The sequence below is a fragment of the Phoca vitulina genome, unplaced genomic scaffold (genome assembly GCF_004348235.1).
Source record: "Phoca vitulina isolate PV1807 unplaced genomic scaffold, GSC_HSeal_1.0 scaffold38, whole genome shotgun sequence".
NCBI lineage: Eukaryota > Metazoa > Chordata > Mammalia > Carnivora > Phocidae > Phoca > Phoca vitulina.
In genome coordinates this window covers 7,177,403-7,199,289 of record NW_022589741.1, presented here as the reverse complement: position 1 = coordinate 7,199,289, position 21,887 = coordinate 7,177,403, and the positions used below count along the sequence as shown (strand labels likewise).

The following is a 21,887-nucleotide window of genomic DNA, read 5'->3' as shown; positions in this document are numbered from 1 at the left end:
CTAATTTAAAGACCTTTATTTAGTCACTACGTTTTTATATGCTATGCCCTAGGATATGGCAGCAAGATTAGAATGATGGTGACTCTTTGTTTTGGCCTATCTTAGAATGTGGAAGTTCAGTACTAATTTATCTTACCTCTTAGATCAGTTGCATTAATCTGATAAAATACTAGATTTCTTTTACGATGGCAGCATCACTTTGTTGATTCATGTTATTTGTATGCCCAGATTCCTCCGTGCTTATATGAAGTCAGTTGCTTTCATCCATGTATTATTTTTATTACTTGATTCCAATTGTTCACTTTTATTTAATGATCATTTAAAAAATTAAGCTTCACTTTGATATTTATGCATGTCATTTCGTTTACTCCTAAAAGTAGTTATACTGGTTTTCGTTGCTGTTGACTAAATCTAAAGAGCCAATGTCTATCTTCCTAGTGATAATACGGCATCAGAATCTCTGAGATTGATCCTTGGAAAAGTTCCTTTTGATAAAACATGGATTTATTATGTGAAATTCTTTGCTATGTTATAACGTATGCTGTGCTATCCCTTTTAATTTTTTTCAAGTTAAAATGTCTTATGTGTTAGACCTAGAAATGCATGTATGTTTTAGACTTAGAAGGCAATACCTCCTCCCTCCCTTTCCTTTGGTTTATACTGAAAAGTCTATGTAATTCAAGTTGCTACTAGCACTGGAATCCTATATACCATCACTCCATTTATCTAATTGTTTACTTTAAAATTTTAGCTATTTTGGATAAAAGATAAAATTGTATGTTGAAAGAAACTACAACATAAAGAAGATGAGTAGAAGAAATTAACAAATAAGGGTGAGAATAAGAATACAGAGTAGAGTTTTTCAAGTTTGCTTATTATCTGATAAATTACTGAATTTTTATTGCATAGGTCAGATTTTAAACACTGTATTTAAAGATATCTTTTAAAAAGTGCCTAATTGCAAAAGTTTTTCTAACTTTATAGTAAAACTCATTTTATATCCTACTGACAAACCACTCAAGCATAGTAATTCGTAATATTTGTATTAAATGTTGAGAAGTTTCATGGAGTCAGTTTTCATTTTAATCTTCATTTTTTTGTTAAAATCTATATAACATAAAATTTACCATCTTAGCTATTTTCAAGTGTCCCATTCAATGACATTAACTACATTCATGTTGTATAGCTGTCGCCACTATTCATCTCCAGAACTTTTTCATCATGCCGAACAGAATCTGTACCCTTAAAACACTCATTCCCATCCCTCTGTCTTCCTAGTCCCTGGTTACTATCACAATCCTACTTTCTGTGTCTCTGAATTTGACAACTTAGGTTACTCATAACGTTTGTCCTTTTGTGTCTGACTTCCTTCACTTAGCATAATGTTTTCAAGGCTTATCCATGTTATATGTATCAGAATTTCACTCTTTCTAAAGGCTGGATAATATCCCAGTGTATATATATATATATATGCCACATTTTTTTTAATCCGTCAGTCAATGGATATTTGGATGGTTTCCACATTTTGACTTGTGAACAGTGCTGCTGTGTACATTGGTACACAAATATCTGTTCTAGCCCCAGTTTTCAGTTCTTTGGGGTACATATTCAGAAGTGGAATTGTTGAATCATGATCATCATATGTTTAATTTTTTGAGAATTGCCATATTATCTGTGCAGCAACTACACCATTTTACATTCCCATCAGCAAATGCACAAGGGTTCCAGTTTCTCCACATCCTCACCAACAGTTGTTATTTTTTGTTTTGGAGAATGGCCATCCTAGTGGGTGAAGTGGTATCTCATTGCAATTTTGATCATTCCCTATGATGCATTTCTCTGATACTGAACATCTTTTCATGTGCTTATTCACCAGATGTATACCTACTTTGTGGAAGTGTTTGTGTTTTGTCTAGTTTTAAATTGAGTTGTTTGTTTTTGGTTGTTCTTGAGTTCTAGGAGTTCTTTATGTGTTCTGGGTATTAATCCCTTGCCCGATAAAAGAATCGCAAATATTCTCTTCCATTCTGTGGGTTGTCTTTTCATGCTATTGATAGTGTCCTTTGTTGCGCAAAAGCGTTTAATTTTAATGAAGTCAACTTATATTTTCTTTTGTTGCCTGTGCCTTTAATGTTCATTGTTTTTTAAAGAGAAAAAACATTTTGTGATGAAGGTATTGCTGAAAAGAGGCAAGGCAGAGAATGATTTTGTACAGTGGTTAGAGTCTATAAAGAGTGGGCTGTCTTGACTGGGATAGGAAATGTGATTTCACTGTGCACAGAGAACAGGATGGTGAAGCTAGGGTGGGCCGGGCCAGGGATTTAGGAAGCCCTGAATCCTGTGCTGAGGTAGTTTAGTTTGATTTGAAGACATGTGGTGCTTTTTGGGAATGCAGTTACTAAGGGAACAATAACTAAACTTTGCTTCAGAGGAGAATTCATGCTGCTGTGTAAGGTGTACTAGAGAGTGTGGAATAAAAGGAAGGCTTAATAAAGAACTTCGTATGTGGTAATCAGCCTGCAGAAAGGCTGTGGTCATGGTAAAGAATTACATTACTGCCTTCTGAGAACTTAAAGGAAATACCTAGATGTAATTTACTCTCATATTTGCTATGTGTAGTTAATATTTTTTCTTCTGCTTATTTTCCAAATGATCTCTTTGGGGACAGTTAAGACCTCTGTTTGTATTCTTTTATCTGTGACCTTGTGGAAGGAGGTTCTTCAGTGGCACAAAAAGAGAACCAGAAATGAAGGACATTTGAGAACAAATGGATTGGATTCTGAGTGCTAATTCCTGGTCTTACAATCTCTTGTACTCCCAGTTTTGTTTTGTTTTGTTTTTTTAAGATGTATTATTTATTATTTTACAGAGAGAGAGCGCGTGCGGCAGTGGGAGGCAGAGGGAAAGGGAGAGTCTTAATCAGACTCTGCACTGAGCACAGAGCCCAATGCTGGGCTCAGTCTCATAACCCCGTGATCATGACTTGAGCCAAAACCGAGAGTCTTAACTTACTGTGCCACCCAGGCGCCCCTGTACTCTAGTTTTATTAAGCAGTTTCAGAGTTCTGAATTAGATGGTCTGTTTCAGCATATTTCTCTGGAACCTGATTTAGACACTTAGATTACAGATGCATTGTCTTCCCCAAAGTGTAATGCCTGACCAAGGTTATTATCCATGTACTTTGAATCACTAATACTTGTTTATAGTTGAAAACTATTAATGCGGGGGCACCTGGATGGCTCATTCAGTTAAGCGTCTGCCTTCGGCTCAGGTCATGATCCCGGAGTCCTGGGATCAAGTCCCGCATCGGGCTCCCTGCTGAGGGGGAAATCTGCTTCTCCCTCTGCTCCTCCCCCAGCTCATGCTCTCTCTTTCTCTTTCTCTCTCCAATAAATAAATAAAATCTTAAAAAAAAAAAAAAAAACTATTAATGCAGAGTATGCTTACCACAATTGTTGCATCAATATCATTTCTGCATCCAGTTGGTCTTGATAATGTAGTGACTGGAAGAAACTTAAAAGATTTTTAAAAATAAGTTTTAAGGAGTTAGAAAAATAGTTCTTTCAGATCATTATGAAGGGGTCGTATTACTTACCAAAACAACTCAGTGAAGATTATCTCAGAATATACACATGCAACTGTTCACTGGCTGTGACAGCTTTGAACAACTTACTTTGGAAATTTCTGTAGGTTTTTAAAAGTTGAGATTTTACTTTTTTTTTTTTCTTTTTAAGATTTTATTTGCCCGAGAGAGAGAGAGAGCACAAGCAGGGGGAGCGGCAGAGGGAGAAGCAGGCTCCCCACTGAGCAAGGAGCCCGATGCGGGGCTCGATCCCAGGACCCTGGGATCATGACCTGAGCTGAAGGCAGACACTTAACTGACTGAGCCACCCAGGCATCCCAGAAGTTGAGATTTTAAAAGTTAAGATTTGAGTATGCTTCATCAATGTGGCTTTTGCTAGAGGTAGGACTTGATTCATCTGCTTATGCCCAAATGATAACATTAGGATTTTTCTTCCTTCTTGTTTTTGCTTGTTTTCCCCAGATAATTCCTAATACAACTTACTTCTCAATTTATAGGCCATAAAAGTTTTTGAATGTAAGTAAATACAATCTTTTGGTAGTCTAAGTTATAAGTGGATGGTTTTCCTCCTCCACCCACTTTAAGATATAATACCTTACCATTGTAGGTTAAATGTAGAATATTACAACTTTTTAATTTGTGTGTTTAAAAGTACTTTCTATCAGAAGACATTAAATCTTTCAATGTATGCAAAAGGAAATCATAATTCAGTGGTCTGTTTACTTTTTAAATAGTATTTGCAAATGTGGTATCAAACAGTGTTTATAGTAAACCGTGGAATGAGAACCCAGAACCTTATCATCTGTATACTTTATAATCTAGTTTAATGTGCTGGGCCACATCCCAGTCCAGTATAAACTGATGCTTTAAGGATGTTTATAATTTGGGAGACATAGACATATAGACACAGACTATATTAAAGGCTCTGCATCAAAATGTGTAGAAAATGTATTCATTGGAAAAGTAGTTTTGCATCTTTAGGGGAGATTATTGGCATTAACATTTTTGGGGTGTTCTCAAGCATTAGGAAGACTGGAAGCGACTATATCTTCTAGATTACTGGTCTGGTGTCTTCAGGTAAGAAAATGTTCTCTACTGTCTTTTATTTTTGAGCCATTGTGCTTTAGGCCTTCGACATGAGAAATTTAAAAGGTTTTCAGTTTAATGGTGTTACGAAAGGAATGCCGAGTGGGAAACAAGGCAGGATGTTTTTTTTCCATAAAGTGGTAAAACTATTACATATATACTTACGCATTCATACTGCCATTCACTCTGCCAGGGATTTGCAGAGCAGTTACTTTTTCTGTAAAGCACTGTTTGGGGGATGGCGGAGAGCCTTTGACTCTGTTGTGTAAATTGAAGTGGAGTCATGGAGTTGAGACATGGGCCCAAACTGAGATGCAGAAAGTCAAGTAGTAAATAGCAGAAGAAAAGGTGCAATAAAATGTGTGGAAGTTAGTTGGGAGTTGAGTTAGAGGTTGCTTAGTAGGTGCTAATTAGCAAACAAGAAGCATGATATTGACTTGAGTGATCTGGCCGGGAAGTGTTTTCTCCATTTGTAAAATTACAGCAGCGTGGGGAGCAGGGAAGTTTATACGTTCATCACGAGGCAGGGTAGCTAATACTATTTGTTAGCTTGGTTCTCTGCCACTGAGGAGTTGCATATTCCTTAATATCCAATGTAAGTGTGTCCGATTTTCTTATAATGACAGTTTATTGAATATAAGCAACCTTATTAATAATGGTTTATATTAGAATAGCCAGTATTGACACATAATTTAATATTAATGAAAGTTTTCATAGCCCTGTTAATAACTACTGTATTTAACTTGCTATTAAGTTAGCATTTTTTACTACAAAACTTTTTTTTTTTTTTAACCTTAAGTAAATATTAGGATACATATTACCTCAAGCAGTACGGGTAGAATTTTCTTTTTTTTTTAAAGATTTTATTTATTTATTCATGAGAGAGAGGCAGAGGGAGAAGCAGGCTCCCAAGGAGCAGGGAGCCCGACTCAGGACTCGATCCCAGGACCCTGAGATCATGACCTGAATCGAAGGCAGACGCTTAACCATCTGAGCCACCCAGGCGCCCCAGGTAGAATTTTCTTCTGAAACTCTGGTTAATTGTGTTGAGTTTTGTAAATTTATAATGACAATAGCTTGTATCATAGCAAAGCCATCAGAAAACAGGTATTTCAGGATTTTTTGGTTACTTTTCTTTGGAGACTTTTTAAGCACTAAAATGGTCAAGTTATTGTCAGTTCCCTCCTTTTCTATTAAAAAAAAAAAACTTTCACCATGCTTAAGCAAAATTTAAAAAACTAGAAAAGTATTAAATTACAAATATTTTTAGGAAAAGTGTTTTTTTCATTGGCTTCCAGTGTTATCATGTTGAAGTTGCCAGATTCTAAGGGTACTTTATACTGTAGGTGCTGCTTAGCTCCTGTGACTACAGACTTATTTTAAAGAGTTAAATCATTAGAATTTTAAAAAAATAAGTGATAGGTGAAACATGGCACGAGTCAGTAGATAGAGTAGGATAGCGCTAAACAAGCAGTGAGACTTCTTTCTGGGTCCTCTGCTCCTCCAGCTCCTCCCATAGGTCGCAGTTTCCCCCTGCACCTCCTGCCGAGGCGACCTGGACGTGTACGAGCACGCGCGTCTTACGTACTCACTGTGGCTCACGTACGTCCGAGCCTTCTGCACACGTGGGTGTGCGCTCCTTGCTGCGCACTGTATTGTGGAAACCATCACCTATCGGTGCAGAAATACTGCAGCATTTCTTTGTACGGAAGCGCCACAGCTGGGGGTGAACATTCTCGTTTTTACCAACCCTTTGCCGTTACAAACAATACTGTCTTGTGTTCATGCACAAACACTGCTTGTGTTTGATTCCAAGGAGTTGTGCTACAGCCTAGGGGATGAGGTAAGTTGACATAAGATCTTTTTTGTATTTTAGGTATTCCAAAATTGCAGGAAATTATTTTTTACTTAAATGTTGTGGGTGTCCTTTTTACATTGAACAAATTTGAATAGTAATATGTGCTTATGGAAGTACCTTTAATAGGAAAATAGAACTTCTCCTCTCCCTTAACTGGATTTCTGTATATCAGGTTTACTTAACAGGTAGGCGACCCAGCTATAATGGTCTTAACATTTCACTTTTGGTGCCCCAAGTGAGAAAGATCTGCCAATAATTAAAACTTCTCTGACTTCTTCAAATTCTGTAGTCAGAAAATGTTACTTAAAAAATCAACAGGGTAGGGTTTTCTGAATGTACATTGGTGGATTTTGGTTCCTAATTTCCTTTGATTGCCACCACATCCTCAGTGGTTCAAGTTTGTATTTGTCTACTTTTGTTAAAACAGCAGACGACAAGCTCAGGTCATTGTAAAACACTTAATGATATAAGGTGCTTTAGCAGGACACCAAAGAATAATAACAAAAGTATTACAAAGAAATTTGATGCTGCGAGGTTTTTTTTTTTTTAGTTTTAAGGAGGTAGATCAGCTTAGTGTTTTTTGAATATCTTCTAAGCTACAATGTATGTGTAGTCTTCTCTTAGTGTGCTAACGTGGTCTCTCTGAAGTTAGTAAAATGTCCTTTGATTTCAGAACTTTCTTTTCAGATATTGCTCTTGTGCCTATAAACTTTGACCTAGTTCTTAAATGATTTTCTTGGGCCACAAATAATTGGGTGTGGGGGTATAGAGCCTAGATTTCTTTCAAAAGTGCTAATAGTATTTTATGTTAGATAGAAGAAACATTGATCTTTGTGGTTTGTGGCCTCCCTCTCCCCCTTTTTCCATGAGATTCACGCTAAATTCTAGGCTGATTTCTCAGAAGGGCCCGGAAATCTGTAGTGGTCACCATTTTCCATTGCTCTTTCTGCTGCCCCTGCTTGTTCCTGCCTCCATCCTCTTCTCAGTCAGTGGAGGGCAAGTCCATTCTTTCAGTGAATCAGGCCCAAACCTTGACCGTATACATTACTCTTCTCTTTCTCTCATACCCACACCTAACCCAACCAAAACCTGTTGGCCCGACATTCAAAGTACATAATATATCCCAGAATATGACCACTTAATGCATCCTCCACAACTATCACCCTGTTCCATACTCCAGGATTGCGTGCATTGTTGCTAGAGCCTTCTGATGGGTTTTCTTGATTCTTCTCTTTCTATTCTAGTCTGTTAAGACAGCAGCCTTAAAAAGGGAAGTCAGACCCTACCACTTCTGCTCAAAATCCTCGGGGCTTTCCATCTCAGACTAAAAGCCATAATCTTCTCAGTGGTGTCCAGAGCCCAGGATCTGGTACCTTGTTGCTCTTGGACCTCACTGATTTCCCCTTCTTTCACTAAAGTGAAGTCAACTGGCTCCCTTCTTAATCTTTAAACTAGCCAGGGCTCTTATTACCTCAGCTTGTTGGTATGCCTTTTTCCCCCAGATATTTTTTATAATTTATTTCTTTGTGATCTCCAGGATTTTGCTTAAATGTCCCCTCACGTGGCCTTCCCTTACCACTTTATTTAAAATTGACTTTTCCCAGTATTCCCTAGACATTTCTTTCCATTATCTTTCTCTGTAGCACTTACCATCTAACATACTATATGCTTATATTTGTTTATATGCAGATCTTCCTCAACTTACGGTGGGTTACATCTGATAAACCTATTGTAAGTTGAAAATACCCTAAGTGAAGAATGCATTTCATACACCTAACCTGCCAAACATCTTGGCTTAGCCTAGCTGACCTCAGACAGGCTCAGAACACTTACATTAGCCTGCAGTTGGGCAAAGTTGTCTAACACAAAGCTACTCTATAATAGAATGTTGCCTACCTCATGTAATTGGCTGCATACTACACTGAAGGTGAGGACAGCATAGTTGGGTACAGGACGGTCGTCAGTATGATCGCGGGGCTGCCTAGCGTCACGGGGGAGGAGGGGAATTCTGCTAGCCTACAGAATTCAAATTTTCAAGTGTGGTTTCTACTGAATGTGTTTCACTCAGTAAGTCAGGGACTGCATCATTTATCGTCAGCCTTCTGCTGCTGGAATGTACGCTCCGCGAAGGCAGGAATTGGGCGCAGCGGTAGGTGCTCCGTGCCTAGAGCAATGACGGGCACGTGCTCGGTGCTCTGCCGGATCTGCTAAGTGAACAGGAGGAAGTGTGGGAGCTCCGAAGGAAGGCACCGAATTTTGCTGGAGGCTTCCAGGGAAGAGATGGTCCCTAAGCCAAGTCTTTTAAGAATCGAGTTGTTCCTAATCAGGGGGACAAAGATTGGAAGACTGTCCAGATAGAAGGAACTACATATACAAATACACGAAGGCATAAAAAGAGCGATTGTGGTGGAATTGTCCGTTTATAGAAGTATGAAGTCTGAGCTTCAGAAGGTGGAGCCGTGAAGCCTAGAAAACCATGAGAGGAAGCAGTTGTGCGTGTGCCCCTGACGTTTCTTTTTGGACAGCTTAAGTTTGGAATGCTGGTAGAATGTCCCATGAAATTCCCAAGGGTGCAGTGTAAGGAGAGAGACTGGGTTTAGCATAGAAGAGTACGACAGAGAGCTGCACAGTCACTCCACGGCAGGCATGTGGGCGGCACGCGTCACCGCCAGCGTCACAGGATTTAAAGTGTACACTGGTTTTTGCAACAGGAAAATAATTGAAAAGAGCACTGTCCCTTTTTTTTCCCCACTGAACTGCACAGTGTCTTCTGGAATGCATTCCCACAAACCTATGCATACAGCAGGAAAATGCTCTTCCTGGCAGTGTCCTCTGTCACCTCCAGACGTCTGAAGCTGACACCGGCGTGCCCCTCCCCCACACCCCGCTCAAGTCCAGCAAATGAACACCTGTGTCCATGTTTACCGCTTCTGGGGATGCTCCGTGTGGCACGTGAATGATTGAACCTACTCAAATAATTTTAGTCATTAAACATTTGTTAAGTACTTGAAGAATCTTGAGGATTCATCGATAATTTCAAAGATTCATAGTCTGGAGAAGGGAACCGAAGAGTTAAGAGTGTGACAACGAGCCAAGCAGACTAGAGAACACATACGAAGATCTAGGCAGCAGCCGGCCTCTTGCGGACATCTGCAGGCTCATAGAGGCGACGGTGATTGTCAGCAGTTCCCTCAGGAACGAGTACCAACCCCTCCCCCCCCAGGCTTCCGTTTAAGGCTGAGGGGACATCTCAGTGGATGTCCAGTGGCGGTCTCAGTGCTGTTTGCATAGGGGTTCCAGGAAAAGTCATGCCTTCGGAATCGTTTCTAATGCAAGAATTAGGGGCATCAGCTGTGGGCAGGGGCTGAAGTCTGGGACTAAAGCCTGCTCTAGAGCCCAGTAGGGGGCAGTGCTGAGTAGTGGCAGGACGGCCCTGGGGTGTGGGTTAGGAAAGTCCACTTCTAACTTGGGCTAATTCTAGAGACTGCAGGATAGCTGAAAATGGGTTTTGTGTATGTTCTGGAGCTGCTAAGGAACTTTTGGTGGGATGAGTCCTTGCATTTATTCATCCAGATATTTTGGTACCTGGTACCTGGCAGGCATCATGTACATATTGGTCTTTGAGAATGTAAGAGTCAGTAAGACTAGATCCTTACCCTCATGGACTTACTTTCTATAGAAATACATGAAACACAAGCAGAGTAATTGAAAGTGTGCGAATTAGGTTGAATTATGTGAAATTGCCACTCTCCAACATCTTTGACCTATAAAAGCAGCAAATTTGTATCAATACTATGAAACAAGCAACTGAGTTGGGGAGAATATGAGGATAACTAGGGATAGGATGGTCAGAAAAAGCTTCTTTAGGAGGTGGCATGTAAGTTACCCCCTGAAAGAAGAGAAGGCCAGCTTCTTCCTTTCTTTTATTTACATCAGGATGGTAAATGCAAACGTGGGAGGGATCAAAGGAGCGCCCTGGGCCTTGGGCTGGTGCATCACCAGAAATCTCGTGCTCTGTGGAGCCCAGCAGCGTCTCAGATGCAGTAGGCCCACTGCTGCTGTACCTGCTGGTTTTCCAAAATAAGCCAGAAAGCAGCTTTTTAAAAAAAGAACATTCAAAGAATAATGCTTGAGACATTAGGTTGAAATATAATTTTTATGTGAAATCTCCTAAATTTTACATGTCAGCTATTTCAAAAATTTCAGAAAAAAAATTTTTTTAAAGATCTTATTTATTTGAGAGAGAGAGCGAGCACCAGTTGGGGCAGAGGGAGAAGCAGACACCTCCCTGAGCAGGGAGCCCGATGTGGGACTCGATCCCAGGACCCTGGGATCATGACCTGAGCCGAAGGCAGACGCTTAACCGACTGAGCCACCCAAGTGCCCCTAGAAAATGTTTTGTAAACCAAATAATGTATCTGCTTGCCAAAAGTGGCCCACTGGACACCAATTTACAATCTTTGTTTTAAAGCATTCCGGGTAGAGGGAACAGCGTATGCAAAGACAAGAGGCAAGAAAGGGCTTGACTTGTTGAAGGAACAGAAAGGAGGGCAGTGTATATCCAGAGCTGAGTGAGCCCAGAGGAGAGTGTTGTGTCAGATGAAGTTGGGAAGGAGCCAGATCACAGCTCACAGAAGTCTTCGGGCAGAGGCGCAGGGACAAGTGTCAATTCAGTGTGCACACAACTCAGCAAGCACGTACCCTGGGGCCACACAGGGTCGCATCTGCCTGGAGGAAAGGATACCTTCCCTGATGCACACAAAGATGTCCTAAACGTCCCAGCTGTCCTTGAAGGTAGGTGCGTGATTCCATTTTACGGGTGAGTCAGCTGCCTAAAGTCATAACCACAGTGGCATGGTCTGCATTTTCATTTGGTTTTCTTCGGAAGCCCACATCCTAACTACAAAACACCACTTCCCCAAGTGAGATATGTTCGTGTGATAGTGCCCCTTGGTGGATATTCTTGTCTGCGTGGCTCAAAGAGGATGTAGCCATTAATTTAAAGGCCAAAGAAGAATGCTTTAAATATGAAGTTGAATACAGAGTAACAGTGACCTGATGATCAAACCCCACAAAGTTGAAGACCAGACTTATTTCTTCAGTTGTTTTGTGTGGGCTACTAACACCAACCTGCCAAGAGTTTAGTGCTCTCATTTTCAAGATAAGGTGAATATCACTTAAAGTTGGAATACATGATTTACTCTTGTGGGGGTGAGAAAGCATCCTTTTCTTTTTGTTGAGTGTTAAAGCCTTGGAAATCAAAAGAAGGATCTATGCTCAAGGGATCTCATACATCCAGAGGAAAGTGAATCCGAGAAGTGAAGGTGAATATGGATAGAAACAGGCTGCTTCAGCCACGCAGCAGGCATTGAATAAAATTTTCAGGAGCTCAATGAGTAGGTCCTGAGTGATAAGAGCTAAACTCAGTCTGGAAGAAATTCAAGAGGTTGAGGATCAGAGGGAAGAAGGCTCTTGTCAGGAGAGTTGCCATCCGGGGAAGAGAGGAAAGCCCAAGAAATGCAGTCCGTGTACCGCATTCAAGACAGGCTTACAGGTGAAGTTAACCACCTGAGTGAAGGTCTGCAGGAGGGGATTACTAAATTAGCTTTCAGAATTCGGCATGACAGTGTTTCATTAAAATTCACCAGTCACTTCTTTGTCACTTGTTAGGATGTTTGAAGAGAGAAAGCATCATTAATAACATTTTCCAGATGCTCTGTGTGAGTTATTTGATGTACTTTGTAGATAAAAATGGATCTGATTTTACTTTCCTTATGATTCTTTGAGCTCTTAGATTTTTGCCTGCAGAATTAAAATGAAAATTGTATTTTTAAAAGAAATCACTATGATCACCTGGATTTTGCTTTCAGATTGGTAGATTCTAATTATTGAATAAAAGCAGAAGTTGGCAAACTCTCTGTACAGGTCCAGATAATAAATATTCTTGACTTTGTAGGCCAAATAGTTTCCTTTTTTTTTTTTTTTAAAGATTTTGTTTGTCAGAGAGAGAGAAAGAGCACAAGCAGGGGAGAAGCAGTGATGCGGGGCTCCATCCCAGGACCCTGAGATCATGACCTGAGTTGAAGGCAGACGCTTAACCAACTGGGCCACCCAGCCAAATATTTCTATCACAATGACACAACTCTGCTAATGTAGTATAAAAGGAGCCAAATATAGGCATATGTAAATGAATGAGCAAGGCTGCCTTCGAATAAAACTTTATGCATGGGATGCTTGGGTGGCTTAGTCCGTTGAGCTTAAAACTCTTGATTTCTCTGCGGGCACGACTTTCAGGGTCCTGAGATTGAGCTCCCCTGGGGCTCTGCTCAGTGTGGAGTCTGCTTGTCTCTCTCCCTCCCCATCTGCTCCTCCCCCTACTCATATGCCCTCTCTCTCCCTCTCTCTCTCAAATAAATAAAAATCTTTTTAAAAAAGAACTTTATGTATGGACACTGTAATCTGAATTTCATTTAATTTTTATGTATTAACGAAATATTCTCAATTAAAAAAATGTATGTTACAAATCATGGTCTCTACAAAAAACAGGTGGGGGGCTGGATTTGGTCCATGAGCCATGGTTTGATGACCCCTGAAATTAAAGGATTTGAAAATCAGTCATGTTTTCCAAAGGCCAGTGGTGTGTTTTTCCTGGCTGTCAAGAATTTTATTTGATCATAGAGGGGTCTTATTTTGCTGGAATGAAAAGTTTTTTGTTCTTTGTTTTATTGTTTTGTTTTGTTTTGTTTTTCAGCAGTGGTTCTCACTAGCATGCATCAGAATCACCTGGAGAGTTTGTTTAAAATGCTGATTGCAGGACCCCCTCCCCAAGTTTGTGATTCAGTGAGTCCAGGTGGGGTCCAGGAACTTGCATTTTTAGCAGGTGAGGCTGATACTACTGTGCTGGGACCACTCGTGAGAAGCACCGACTCAGCCGCGAGAGTACCCAACACTGGGAATAACGTGGTTGCTTTTACTCAGTGTCCTTAGAGTAACTATTGACTTTTCTACCTAGATGGTTTCTTGGAGACCTTCAAAATTCTAATGGTTTAACAAAGATAATTGGCACCAAATCTATTAATTTCCTATCGTAGTATTTTTCCTCCATTGATTTCTGATTATTTTAAACACTTAAAAACTAGAGAATGTTTTACCACAGTGTTAGGGAAAGAAATGTGCCTAGGAGAAATATAAAGGAATATACATGTTATATATTATAATAGATGACCCCTGTACAACATGGGGGCTCAGGGTGCCCGCCCCCTGCTCAGCTGAAAATCCATGTGCAACTTCTGACTCCCCCAAACTTAACTACTAAGAGCCTACTGTTGAGTGGAAGCCTTACCAATAACAGTCATTTAACACATATCTTATATGTTATGTATATTACATACTGTGTCCTTACAGTAAAATCAGCTAGAGAGAAGAAAATCATAAGGAAGGAAAATACATTTACAGTACTGGACTGTATAAAAAAAATCCTCCTGTAAGTAGCCCTGCACAGTGCAAACCCCTGTTGTAAAGGGTCTGTGTATACATAAAATACTCATGTATCAGGTTTCTTTTTGTGGGGGGAGGGGCGGAGGGAGAGTGAGAGCCTGGTGCAGGGCTCGATATCACCACCCTGAGATCATGACCTGAGCCGAAATCAAGAGTCAAATGCTTAACCGAGTGAGCCACCCGGGTGCCCCTCATGTATCAGCTTTAAAAATAGTACGTTGCCAGTGACTTTGACATTCGGTAGCCTTCCTCTATCACGTCAACCTTGCCTGTGAGTTTTACATTGTTTGTAGCCACAAGCAATATGATGTCTGGTTTATGTGATACCTAGTTTTGCATGAATATGAACTTTATGTAGTTTTATCACACAGACATACACACATCCATTTTGCTGACTATGGCAGTGGTTCATTCTCACTGCTGCGAGTCTGTTTATGAGTGTCCTACAATTTATCCATTCCCCTGATGATGCACATTTGTCTTGTTTCTAGTATTTTTTACGAACAATATAGACATAGTTTTGTACATGTATCTACTGAATGTGAGCAATAGTATCTCTGCGGCTGAGACCTAGGCGGGGAATTATTCACTTACAGGCTACGTCCATTTTCAACTTGACTATGTAGCCATCAAGTTACTTTCTAAAGTAAAGGTACATTCACATCTTTACTACATGTGTGATAGTACTAGAATTTTTAAACTTCTGCTAGTTTGATAGGTTTAAAATGGTATCATACTGTGCTTTTAATTTGCATGTTCTTGATTACTAATATAATTGAGAGTTTTTTCTCATATTTATGGGCCTTTCATGTCTCCTCTTCCTTGAAAGGACTATTTTTTTTGGCTTGTTTCCTATTACCTTCTTTATCTTGGTCTAATGGCTTCACAGAAGGTTATTAATCTTTTGACACTTAAAATGTTTTACAGTTATCTCCTTCCAAGTTGTACCTCATCTTTTCACATTTTTATGGTTTTTTGATGGAAAAAAATTTAAATTTTATTGTAGCTTAATTTATAAATCTTTTTTCTTATGATTTTCTGGCAGTCTTTTGGTGTGTATCTTGTTTAAGAAATGGTTCCTTTCCTTGAGGTCATGAAGGTATTCTGCAGTTTTTCTATTTTCTTCTAAATGTTTTGTTATTTTTACACTTGGGTCTGTAGTCCAGCTAGAAGTAACTTTGGGTATGGTATGAAGTATGATTCATTTTTCTTCTATCTAGATGACCAGTTGTCCTAATACTTGATTTGACAGTCCATCCCTCTTCCACTGAGGCATCACCACTTCTTACCTATGTCAAGGATCTACATGTGCAGTCTCTGTTCTGTTCCAGGGGTCATACCATTCTGTCTTAATTATAGCCTTAGCTTTATAACAAGTCTTCATATCTGGTAGGGCTTTCTTTTTTCTCCACCTTGTTTTAATAATAAACTCCTGACTCCTTTTGGGCCTTCGTTCTACTCCATAAATTTTATTGTATTTTAAGTAGTCTCTACATGCCATGTGGGACTCGAACTCACAACCCTGAGGTCAAGAATCGCATGCTCTACCGAGCCAGCCAGACACCCCTTGTACTACATAAATTTTAGAAATCATTTAAATTGGGGGTGCCTAGGTGATGCAGTTCACTAAGCGTCCAACTCTTGGTTTCTGCTCAGGTCCTGATCTCAGGGTTGTGAGATGGGGCCCCACGTGGGGCTCTGTGCTGAGCATAGAGTCTGCTTAAGACTCTCTCTCTCCCTCTCCTTCTGCCACTCTCCACTGCTCACTCTCTCTCTCTAAAATAAATATTTTTTTTAAAAAAGATTTTTTTAAATTTATTTAATTGACAGAGAGAGACAGTGTGAGAGGGAACACAAGCAGGGGGAGTGGGAGAGGGAGAAGCAGGCTTCCGGCCGAGCAGGGAGCTCTATCCCAGGACCCTGGGATCATGACCTGAGCTGAAGGCAGTCACTTAACCAACTGAGCCACCCAGGTGCCCTAAAATAAATAAATCTTAACAACAACAACAAAAAAGAAATAAATTATATGAGGAAAAAAACCTTTTGTTTGGAAATGTATTAATAATTAATATTAATTAGATTAATTTGGGAAGAAGTTACATCTGTACAATATTAAATATCCTTAGTCAGGAACATGTTCTAATTCTCCATTTATTGATGTCTTCCTTTATGCCGTTCAGCAAAGTGTACATTTTTGCCCTAAGATCCTACATATCTTTTGTTGGTTCTTATTAAGTATCTTCATTTTTACCATCGTCTAAGAGTTACATTTTAAAACTATCTGTGGCTGGTATATAGAAATGAAATTGATTTTTGTTTGCTGACCCTATATTCAGGAACCTTGCTTAGTTCTTGTTGTTTCTAATAATTTGTGAAGTCTTTTGGGCTTTCTACATAAATAGTCACCTGCCAATAATGTCAGTTCTCAGTCTGTCTTCTCAGTCCCTATAACATTTATTTCTTTGTCTTACCTTACGGAGCTAACGTGACTGACATGTTCGATACAATGTTGGACTTAAGTGGAAGCTCGTCTCTGATGTAAGAGGATTGCTTCTAACATTTGCCTGGACGTGTTTGCTCTCGGTTTTTGGTTCATGCCCTTTATCAGGTTAATGAAACTTCCTTTTATATACATATGCCTATTTTGCTAGAGTTTCTTTTTTTAATAATCCTGTCCCTTCATAGGTATCGACCCCCTCATTCCCCTTCAAGGGCTGGGGTCTTCTACCAAGTTATTTTAATCTCATGGTGCCACCTGGTGGCACACTTTGAAATTTCTGACTTGATATCTTCCTGTTTCTTTTAGGGAACTATATGGATATAGTTTCTTAGTTTCTTCTGTTAACAGTGACACCCGTCATTTAATTCTGTTTTCTCCCTTGTCCCTTATATTTCCCATCCTCCTTTTCACTTGCTCTTCCGTACTTCCTCGATATACTCATGCAAATCATTCTTTTTTCCTTCCTTAGTTTTCTTGCTTCTTTTATGAGTGTAAATCTACCTCAATTATGGTTAATCATGGTAAAAGTAATGCTGGTGACTAAGGAAAAAAAAATACAGCACATATTTTTTAATGAAATCTGATACATAAAGTTCCAGCTCTGCTAACCCTCAAAGTCCTTGAAAATACTTAAAGTTCCCTTTAAAAATGTTCTCAAATTTCAAGTACTACTTAATCATCTAATTAATTCTGCCCAGTTTAGCATCAAGTTCAAGTATTATAGAAAAATTTGAAAGTTTTAAAAAACTGTTAATAATGTGTTCCTTTATTGCTAGCTTTGACAAATTTGGGGTTTCTACTGTATTTTAGTGCAAAGCCTCAGTGTTTCATCATGGGTTAAACTGCCTGGACACTGCACTACTATTGATCTCCATGGGAAAAACCCCCCCTCAGATGCCCTTTGGGCACATAACTGATCAGTAAGACAGAGATCGCCATTACCTGCATTTCCAACTGCTTGAACCACAGCGTAGAAAGTACCGTACGCAGCACTCTCCCAGGTCAGAGAACTCACGCATGGATAAGCTTGGCTGGTTTAGTGGTTTCTTTGTAGAGTTCACTGCGACCTCGTTTTTGGTGTCTCTGAGGGCTATCCCTGAGAATGGCAGGTAAATCAGCTGACGAAGACAGACCGGGGACTGTAGGGCTGACACTGGTCTCTTTAATCACCGCAGGGCCACGTGGCTGTGGGGGAGGTGGTTTTTACTGTTCTTGGTCTTAACCCATCCCAGTCTTTTGGCAGGGAGGTGTAGCCTGCTGAGAATTTGCTTAATCAAAGAGAGCAATGGGTCCTGTGGGTGGCTCATTCGGTTAAGTGACTGATTCTTGGTTCCGGGTCAGGTCATGATCTCAGGGTGTCAGAGATTGAGCCCTGCACGGGGCTCTGTGCTCAGCGTGGAGTCTACTTGGGACTTTCTCTCCCTCTCCCCCTCCCCCCTGCTCTCTCTCTCTCTCTCTCTCTCAAATAAATCAATCTTAAAAAAAAAAAAAAAGACATCAACTATTGATTTCAAAGGAGGCACCACCATGAATTTTGGGCCTGTAAGTGGTTGGTGCCCAAAGGACATTTTAGGAGTGCCTAGATTAATCACGAGGGAACCTTAAATAAAATATAAAATCTGATCAGCGTTATTCTAATACTTACAAAACTTGGGTGTGTATGACTTTGAGATCCATCATTATTCTTGTGAAACCAATTCATTTGTGTGGAATTGTAACAACTATTAGAGTTCTAGCATCCATTTAAAAGGGACATTTGAAGTTATTCTTATTTCCACATTGTAATAGCAGAGATTCAAAGACTGGATTGGAAAAAAAAAAGTTAAAACTTAGGAAGAAGATCGCTTTGGCCCTTTGCCTGCCCAGCAGGCCCTCCCGGATCCAGGATGACAAGGGTGCTCCTGTCATTCTGTACTATTTGACTTCCTTCTGTGTTCTTTTGCTGAGTGCTTCCTAACCCCTTGATGTCTCTTTTGAAAGGTGGGGACCCAAACTGTATGCATTGTTCCAGATGCGTTCTTGCCAAAGCGGTATAAAGCAAATGTAACGGTTAGGAAGAAGGCTCCCTCCCTCGCTGGGTAAGTACAACTGGCGGCCGGGGCCAGCCTACCTTTCCATGACACCTGCCAGGATGTTGGCAGGACCCCATAAAATCCAAATTTGTGCATCCACAGCCCAGAGCCTTTAATCTAGTGGCGTGAATTCCCAAAGGAGCTCCCCCAGAAGAGCCCCCACCATTATGGCTTCAAGTTCCACCCCCTCAGGTTCTTTCTCAGTTGTTTAACTCTCTTGGGCTTTCTGCCAGTCAAGAACATCTTCCTCTGATGTGATGATTTTGACGTCGATAAAATGAGATTTTATCTGTAAACTATGTGAACTGATGGGACATGCTACTCTAGACTGTTCTTTTGTGATGTGGAATGAGTATCACGGCGCAAGTTCCCACATAGGACACTGTGTGCTGCTGGGAGGCTTTTTCTTATCTAAAAAAATTCAGATATACTTAAAAATGAATGAAAAATAAATAAAAATGAATTCAGATATACTTAAAAATGTATATATATATATATATATATATTAGTGTTCTGCATTGATCTCAGTTTGGAAATACTTTAAAATCATGGATCAACATGATTACCTTGAAGCGGGTCGTTTTGAAATTCTTTAATTTCTTTGGCAGAGATGGTTCTGACCCATCCCATTTCTAAGTAAAACCACAGCAATGACGTTTACTTTGTAGATCTTGAATGATACATTTGAGTTCCCCCAAATTGCCGATTAATCCTCCCCAAGTTCTATAAACCTACCTCTAGCTGTATGAGAATATATTTGAGGTAATACTTTAAGATGTGGAATAAATGTCTGTAATAACAATATTATCTTTTAGATTTTTTTTTTTTTAATGTGACATAAAAAGTTATCATGGATGTTCTGTTCCGGGTGGGAATGTTTAGAAATGATTTGCTTCTTTGGCCTTGAATTTTGGATTGCTTTGAAATGAGTTTAAGGTCTTGCAAGCATCCCTGACATTCCGTGACATCACTGAAACATTGCCACTGTGTCAAAGGCCACGTGAAGGGCGTGACGCCCATCTGTCATCGTTTTGAAAGTGGTGTAGATGCTATAAAATGGGAGAGTCCAGTTTGTCTTACTCCCGGGATCTGAGCTAAAATCCCTCCTTCAGACATGTTCTTAACATTCCATACATAGCCACAAATAGCAGCCTTCCCAGCTACTTGCCTTTAAACCATTTCTTCCATTGCAGGAATTTATGTAACTCTTTCCATTTTGTTTGCTGATGGGTAAAAAAAAAAACCCCAACTTAAAATTTACTTGATGTTTTGCAATGTTTTCCTCATGGGTTGTCACCTGTTAATGTTTTTGCTTTTTTAGAGTGAATCCTTTGAGCTTAACTCTGTGCTCTTGTCATCAGAAGTAGGAAAAGAAAGTTTCTGCATGACTCACCAGAAAAGTCAAGATCAAATGACAGAGATTTTTGAATTATCCATACATGAATTTATTAAAGGATCAAAGGAGTTGGCAATCGCCACATCCTTCAGCTTGAAATGTCCCAAAGTTGGCAGCCTTGGAAGAACTTGCTGGGCCCCTCTCTGGCTGATTACGATGCTGTTGACCCAGGAGGAAGGACAGGGACTTCCAAGTGGTTCCGGCCCTCCTCCCCCCGTCCTTAGGGCTTCTCCACCAGAAGTCAGCCTATGGGATTACGGTGATGAGGCATTAAAGGCTCATCTATGGCCACGGACAAGTCAGAGCTGACTGGTTTCTTCAGGGATAGAGGCCCTACAGCCTCGGGCTGCAGGGATCCACATTGCCCATCAGCCCCCAAGGGCTCTGTCGTCTGTGTGTTCAGACTCCCAGACTTCTTGCTCTCATCCTTCAGGCCTTGTCCTTTCCCTGAGGTGCTAGGCGATTTGAGCCTCGGGGGCTGTGTTAGACCCGATCTGCAGACCCTCCCGCTGGACCCTGAGTGGGAAGTGGCCTGAGGTGGGGAAGGCAGAGCTGCGGTAGATAAGGGTTGCTCACGCTGGGGCGCGTCTGCCCCACAGGCTGCTCGGCTGGCTCGCTTGTGATTCCCGTCACAACGGTTTATGGAACCGTGACATGAAAGGGGTGTGTTTCTACCAGGGTCTCGGATCCACCTCACAGTTCTGGGTCTGAGCATTGCAAGATCCCGTTAGGTCCCCTCTGAGGTCAGGGTGGTAGCGGGGCCACGGTCCGAGCGTAGGCTCCGCGGAAGCCCCTGTGTTTTGGTGCGGCCTGTACTTCCCTGCGTATCCTGAGCTCTCTGTCCCCGCTGCACAATCCAGCAGCACACTCCACCATGGCTAAGTGTTACCCACGACGCGTGGGGGGATGTCTGGGGCTGTGCCCTTTTCAGCCCTAGTACGATCCTATTTAAGTGTAGTCTTCTTTCTTGCCTGACTTCCTGTTGGCTGTCTGTCTTCACGCAGGTCCCTGGCGTCTGACACACGGCGAGCTGTCGGATAAGGACATACCGAGACCTGCCTGATGTTCCGAATCCGGAATCCCAGCGGGAACCAGATGGACAAGCATTCCTTCCACCAGGACTCTTGCTGGTGGTTCTCTTCACTGAGTCTCAGTTTACTGTTGGTTTTCCCTTTCTTGCTATTCTGTCTCTCTCCAAACCCCTCCTGACTGCCTTTCCTAGGGACAGACCTTAGAAAGGTGGGCCAGGACTTGGGGCTTTCGGCCCTGCTCCCTGCCGCCCCAAGCCGGCAGCCCTTGTACCCTGTCTTCAAGGCACCACCCCCTAAAGAGATGCCTGAAGGCATTAGCTTCTGAAAACCCACCTTTTTCTGCATGACTAGCTTGTAAGGAGGGATACAGGGAGAGAATTTCCAAGAATTTTCCACTTTTTTCAAAAAAACGTATGTGACTTATTTTTGGCTTTGAACTGAGAGCAAACTTTGTGGCGTACAGCTGTTTACTTGTGCACATCTGTGGAACCCGGAGAGCTCCACACAACATTCCCTTTCCTGTCTGGGCTGTTTGTATAATTGTATATACGTGTAGCAATAAATACCTTCTAACATCAGCCTGGGGCATTCCTTTCCACTTGACTCTGCATCCTCACAGAAGGCCCCGGGTCCGGTTCTCATCCTCTCTGATTTCACAGAGTGTTAGTATGGAGTCGGCCGGTGTTTGGAAAAGGAGGCTTGAGGAGTGTGGTGGCAGAGCTGGGATGTGAAGCAGCATTATTAAATCACTAAGGGGCACCATTCCTGGTGCTCTGGGGTGGCTCGAACGTCCAAGGACTGAAGCTCAGGGGATCGGGTGACAGTTTGCCTTCTGAGCTATGTTAACAGTCCCTCCAAGAATGT

The 21,887-nt window shown here is 41.0% G+C and overlaps 1 protein-coding gene across 4 annotated transcripts in view; it reads left to right on the top strand.

Moving 5' to 3' along the window:
• RDX (radixin) overlaps positions 1-21,617 on the top strand; it is a 117,760-nt gene extending 96,143 nt beyond the window's left edge. For 3 of the 4 annotated variants that reach the window (XM_032428137.1, XM_032428136.1, XM_032428138.1), the window contains 2 exons: positions 18,505-18,602; positions 20,997-21,085. In XM_032428137.1, the coding sequence (XP_032284028.1) occupies positions 18,505-18,571 (67 nt within the window). In that variant the 3' untranslated portion in view covers positions 18,572-18,602; positions 20,997-21,085. Of the gene's footprint in view, positions 1-18,504; positions 18,603-20,996 lie in introns of all 4 variants that reach the window. The other variant, XM_032428139.1, reaches the window with a different exon arrangement.
• The last annotated feature ends 270 nt before the right edge of the window (positions 21,618-21,887 follow it).